Here is a 6034-nt window from a genome sequence, read left to right as displayed (position 1 = left end):
TTTTTTTTGTTATAAATATGCCTATAAGCGATCGTTCATTTACTCTCAATTCCGAAAAAAAAAATCATTATAACGTTGCTATTGAAATATGTTTTTAATTAGTCGATCGAATTTTTTCCTCAAAAATCGCATAAAAACTTATTCTACGTATATAAAAACGATCTATACAATCATTAATTCGTTAAATCATTGACTCGACAAATGAATTTTTTTCTTTTTCTTTTTTTATTTGTTATACAAACTCCAGCTTTTTATTATGCTTGACCGATTAACTCGTAAACGAATTATTTATTTACAAATAATAAAATTCCTTCCCTCTGTTATTTTTATTATACTATAGAAATTCGTCTATGTAGAAACGATTCACATTTTTCGTACGTTTCACTCCCATCGTTATTGATTGTTCGTTCCGTCGACGAAGAGTTGATGAAACAAAAACAAAAAAAGCAAAATAAAAAAAAAATAAATAAAAAAGATCAAATTGATTTTGACATATAATAAAGATATCCAAAAAAAAAAAAAAAAAGAAAAAACTGAACAAACAAACAATAGTAATAATAATAGCAATAATAACAATAGTAATTAAAAAAAAAATAATAAAAAAGAAAAATAAAAGAGGAATTAATTGGAACAATTGGAATTTCGTTCGTTCGTGTACGTTCGTTCGTTTTGACAGTAGTTTAACAATTTACAAAAATCAATGTAGAAACGTTAATCTTCGAATGGAACACGGTTTATTGATCGGTCGTGTTCACATTCCATTATAAGCTGGACCACCACCACCCTCTGGTACAACCCAATTAATATTTTGACTGGGGTCTTTGATATCACAGGTTTTGCAGTGAATGCAATTTTGTGCATTGATCTGCAGCCTCTCGCCATCGCCATTTTCCATTGGAACGAACTCGTACACCCCTGCGAACGAATAAAACGTTATGATCAAAAAGAACAAGGAGAAATTTAAAAGAAAAAAAAAAAAAAAGGTAGAGAGACGAGAAAAAAAGGGGAAAAAAAAATTCATGCTATTATATAAACATGAGATACTATTTTGGAATTATATTGTATAAAGATCTTTTTTTTTTTTTTTTAATTTCTATTTGTTTATGTCTCATTTCTTTCTTTTTTTTTTTCTTTGTGTTATGATTGATTGATTGATTGATTGATTGATTGATTGATTGATTGGTTGATTGATTGATTGATTGATTGATTGAAAAATAATAATAAAATGAATAGAAATGTTCTATTATTAAATCTACCTATTTTCTAAGCTTTATCATAGTAAGGGTAGAAAAAATATTGAGGTTTATTTATAAGTGCAATATTAGATCAACCCAATAGAATGAGTGAGTGAGTGAGAGAGAAAGAGATAACTATGCTAAGATAATATAATAAAACTAGAACAATTCTAATTATGAAATATAATATTTATATAGAAAATATTTATATAGAAAGATTTATATGTATATCTTCAAGTTATTTATACAATATTATTATTAGTTTCTTTAATCATATAATATATATATATATATATATATTAAATTGATTCATATAAATAGTTTGCACTTTTTCGTATAATAGATATTTATTACAATTTTTATTAGAAAATATATATATATAAATCTAGAAAAAAAAAAAAGAACAAATAATTAACAACAAGAAATGGACTTTCAAATAAAAAAAATCAGTTTATACTCGTCAAGAAGAAAATATTTTAAACGAAATATTTTATGAAAAATGATGTAGAGATTGGACGTATCGTTGGATCGAAGATGGACAAAGAATTTTCGTATTCGAGGTTGTTGGCCCAGCCTATGTGCAGTGTGACCCTCGAATTTGGGGGTTGTGCTTGGTCGGGGGTTGTCTAGCCGAGCGGGGGTTGCCCGGGCGGTTCAGGTTCAAGGACGCTCCGGTCGATAAACTCCCGACTGGTTGTGGAGCTGGATAGAGAGCGAGGAGAGGGAAGAAAGTCCTGGAAAGGAGCTCAAGCCGGAAATGGAAGAGGTAAATGTAAAAGAGAGGGAGAGAGAGAGAGAGGAGAGAGAGAGGAGAGAGAGGAGAGAGAGAGAGAGAAAGAAAAAGGAAACTTTTGAATTTATTCAAGTCGTTCGATTCCAAAAGTTCTTCTTACAATCGTATTAAACGATTTCGAGTTTAAATCTGTAATTATCTTTGGAGGCCTGTTAATAGATATAAACGTAACTAAAGAAAGAGAAATAGGAAGAGGAAAAAATTATCAGAAAAAAGAAAGAAAATTCGATTGGAAAAAAGTTAAAAGTAGAATATCTAGGATGTGTTGTTACTTGTAATGTATTGATCAAAATACTTGATAAATTTGAATATTTAAAATATAAATGTTAAAATAAATGTTATATATTCGAACATGAAGAATGATGAATGGGAAGAATATTATGAGTGAAAAGAAAGGAGTATGATATAATAGTGGCTGTGTCAAAGGCCGCAATGCGGATTTCGCAGGATACGTTGCTCGACGAATGGTGAATTTAGTTACGCGAGCTTCGCGTTTATAGATTTGTCATACGTGTCAACGACAGGATGCATATTTCTTATAATTCTTTTTTTTTTCTGAGAATCTAATAGAGTAAAGGTAAATATATATGATTGACTTGATCTTCAAGTCTCCAGTATGTTAGTTTGTTGTGATGACATAACTTGTTTACGTACCAGCAGGACAAAATCGACCTTCAGGGCCATCGTATATCGTTAAATTTTGCTTTACTGGTATAGTATCGTCTGATAAAGTCAAATGTGGTGGTTGATCAGCTTCGTGATTTGTTCCGGTAAGAGCGACCGACGATAATAAATCGAATGATACCTCGTTATCTGGTTTCGGATATTCGATCGGTGTACATTTGGATGCAGGTTTTAGTTTGGAATAATCAGGTCCTAAAAAAAACGATAACGATAGACGGTAATAAGGTTATTTAACGCGTAAGTGTACGTGATATTTATATATATAAAAATTATTATATACGTTTTTTATATTAAAGTTTCTGTCGAATACCTCCATGAGAAAATGTCCATGGCTCTCTTCCACCGATCAACATTGAAAACCCAGAATACATCATTCCTCCGTAAAGGCCAAGATTCGTGTGAAAACTTGGTCTCATATTTCTAACAGCCTTTAATTCTTTGTATATCCAGCTGTTTTTTATTTTGTCAGAATACGTTTTTGGTTCGAGACCTTTGGTAGGCGAAGGATTCGTTTCTGCTTCTAGAATTGCTTCCACAGCGCTCTCTGCGGCCAACATACCACTCTTCATAGCGTTGTGAGTTCCTTTAATTTTAGGGACATTCAGAAAGCCTGCCGTACAGCCTACTAGACAACCACCAGGAAATTGAAGCTTTGGAATGGATTGAAATCCTCCTTCTACTAACGCTCTTGCACCGTAAGCTATCCTATTTGCATCGTAAGTGAAATTAGAAAAAAAACTTTGGTATTTAGAAATATATATTTATACTTATAATATGATTACCTCTTTCCTCCTTCGAAAGTTGGCCTAATACTAGGGTGTTGTTTGAATCTTTGAAATTCTTTGAATGGATGCAAATAAGGATTAGAGTAATCTAATCCCACTACAAAACCAACTGCAATGAGCGGTGTTTCTTCATCGAGATGATATAAAAATGATCCACCGTATGTATTCTTATCCAATGGCCAACCAACCGTGTGTTCTACCGTACCAGGTTTATGTTTCTTAGGATCAATCTCCCATATCTAAATAATATAATAAAAATTATTATTACTTAAGATTTTACATTAATTTTACAATTACAAAATTAAGATACTCACTTCTTTTAATCCTATACCATAACTTTGTGGTTCACAGTCTTTCCTTAGATTTAATTTCTTAGAAAGTTGTTTAGCAAGATGACCATGACAACCTTCGGCAAAAATTGTACACTTTGCGTGTAACTCCATACCCCTCTCAAAAGTTTCCTTTGGTGAACCATCTTTTGCAATTCCAACATCATTCGTTGCTACTCCTTTGACAGAACCATCTCCGTGATACAAAATTTCTGAGCCGGCATAACCAGGATATATTTCTACTCCTGCAGCTTCTGCTTGTTCTCCTAACCACGATACAACATGACCTAATCTGTGAAGAACCTATTTCTTTACAAATTTTTAAGAGACGCAAAAAAATTCGAATCTCATAGACGATATAAAACATATTTTTACCTAACTATATAATTTCCATGATTATACATGGGCATACCCTTTAAAATAGGTATCGATATCCTTCCCTTTTCAGTAAGAAAAGCAAATTTATCTTCGGTAACTGGTGTATTTAACGGTGCACCTAATTCCTTCCAATTTGGAAATAATTCATTCAAAGCGATTGGATCTAAACAAGCACCGCTGAGAATATGTCCTCCTACAGTTGCAGCCTTCTCTACTAGAGTAACTCTAAGTTCTTTTCCATTCTTTTCTGCTAGTTTTCGAGCTTGTATAGCAGCTGACATTCCTGCCGGACCTCCACCGACAACCAATATATCTGTCTCATCTACAAATCTTTCCATATTCGCATCTAAAAGATATATAAATGCTTATATAATTTTTCTGTAATAATAATCCATTTCTTTTTTAAAATAATCAAAATACCTTTCCATCTTGAATCCGTTTCTCTGGGTACTACCGTATAATGAGTTGTAATCTTTGGATATTTGGCATCTGAATAAGCACGCTGGAAGACCTGTTGTAATCTCTGCTGCACTACCAAAAAAAAAGCAAATCGTATCTTCGTGATTATATACACACCATATAATTATAAGTAGAAAATATTAATTATATAATCGTTCCAAAAAAAAAAGAATAGCACACAAACATTTAATCTTTGGCACTTAGCCGCCATGTTTGTATCAACCAATCAGAAGACAATGTATCGTCGCCATATTGTCTATTTAACCTTTTCATTGGTCGAAGTAAATACGTTCGGAGATATAACCTACTCGCGTACATGAAACGTCAGTAGTAAACAGACACGATAACGAAGTTAACCTCTTCAAGATTGAAATTCTTGTGACTTCTCGAAATATTTAAACGATAAAGTAATATTAATATATATGTGTATACTGTTAAGCGAATAAAACGTTATAATCTATTAGTTGCATAAGAGTTACGTTTAAAACAAGCATAAAAATAATGTACGATAAATTAATCTCGATCGATCAGTGGATCCTACTTAATAATCGACACCGATCAAAGTCCAATGTACTTTTGTATTACTTTTTGTTCTCATTATTTTAGAAAACACAAAGTATACAATAAGCTGTATTTATATATAAAAACATATTTCTTTCAAAAATATTTGATAAATTTATAATAAATATTAGCAAAATAAATATACCTAATATGTTACATGGGAAACATTTATCCATATGACATGTATAAATGATAATTTTGTTTTTCATGTAATAATTTTATTAACAAAAGAAAAAACGATAAAATCTCGACGAAGTAATAATCAACTTACCAATTTTTGAAGAACAAAATATAGAGAAGGCCATGTCTGCACACTGGCAAAGCACGGAAATAATTCGATATAAATAAATAACAATTTTAATAGACACAATAATGTGTCGTAAATAATCGTATATCAGATAAATCTAAGTATCGTACTTTTATTCTTTGCGATAGTACAATATCGTTTCTTCTTTACTACGATTACGTTTGTTAGCTGACACAATCTCGTAAGTAACAGACAAACAACGAACGATTTCGAAAGCCGACCAACACAACTATTGTCTATTCAGTCATATTTCATGAGAGAAATCGTCTGATCAACTTACCATCTTGAGCTTATAACGAGCTACGACATCTATCGAGACAAAAAGAAAAAAAGAAAATTTAGTTACCGACTGTCCTTATACATTCTTTTACTATTTTATTATATAGAAAATGTCTAAAACAAGCGAATCAAAATAACTCTTAAAAAGTAATTGAATTAAAAAGTAAGAAGAAAAAATATTCATGAAATACGAATTTTCGAGCGTCGGTATAACATTTCTCATA

The 6034-nt window shown here is 31.3% G+C and overlaps 1 protein-coding gene across 3 annotated transcripts; it reads right to left on the bottom strand.

Moving 5' to 3' along the window:
* Positions 1 to 621: 621 nt before the first annotated feature.
* On the bottom strand, positions 622 to 5774 carry LOC122635184 (electron transfer flavoprotein-ubiquinone oxidoreductase, mitochondrial). Of its 3 annotated transcripts, none has more exons than XM_043825104.1 (8): positions 5496 to 5773; positions 4625 to 4735; positions 4202 to 4550; positions 3812 to 4118; positions 3495 to 3736; positions 3023 to 3417; positions 2683 to 2904; positions 622 to 915 (listed from the first exon to the last, which is right to left on the bottom strand). In XM_043825104.1, the coding sequence occupies exons 1-8, from the start codon at positions 5527 to 5529 to the stop codon at positions 752 to 754; spliced, it is 1824 nt and encodes a 607-aa protein (XP_043681039.1). In that variant the 5' UTR covers positions 5530 to 5773; the 3' UTR covers positions 622 to 751. The 3 variants fall into 3 exon arrangements, with proteins under 3 accessions (XP_043681039.1, XP_043681040.1, XP_043681041.1); XM_043825105.1 differs by lacking the exon at positions 5496 to 5773 and adding an exon at positions 4844 to 4866 and having other exon boundaries at positions 4625 to 4730; XM_043825106.1 differs by lacking the exon at positions 622 to 915 and adding an exon at positions 1677 to 2007 and having other exon boundaries at positions 5496 to 5774.
* Between the last annotated feature and the right edge of the window lie 260 nt (positions 5775 to 6034).

This window comes from Vespula pensylvanica, chromosome 17, assembly GCF_014466175.1.
Source record: "Vespula pensylvanica isolate Volc-1 chromosome 17, ASM1446617v1, whole genome shotgun sequence".
Lineage (NCBI taxonomy): Eukaryota > Metazoa > Arthropoda > Insecta > Hymenoptera > Vespidae > Vespula > Vespula pensylvanica.
The sequence above is the reverse complement of the archived record's forward strand: the minus strand, read 5'-3'. Positions and strand labels throughout refer to the sequence as shown.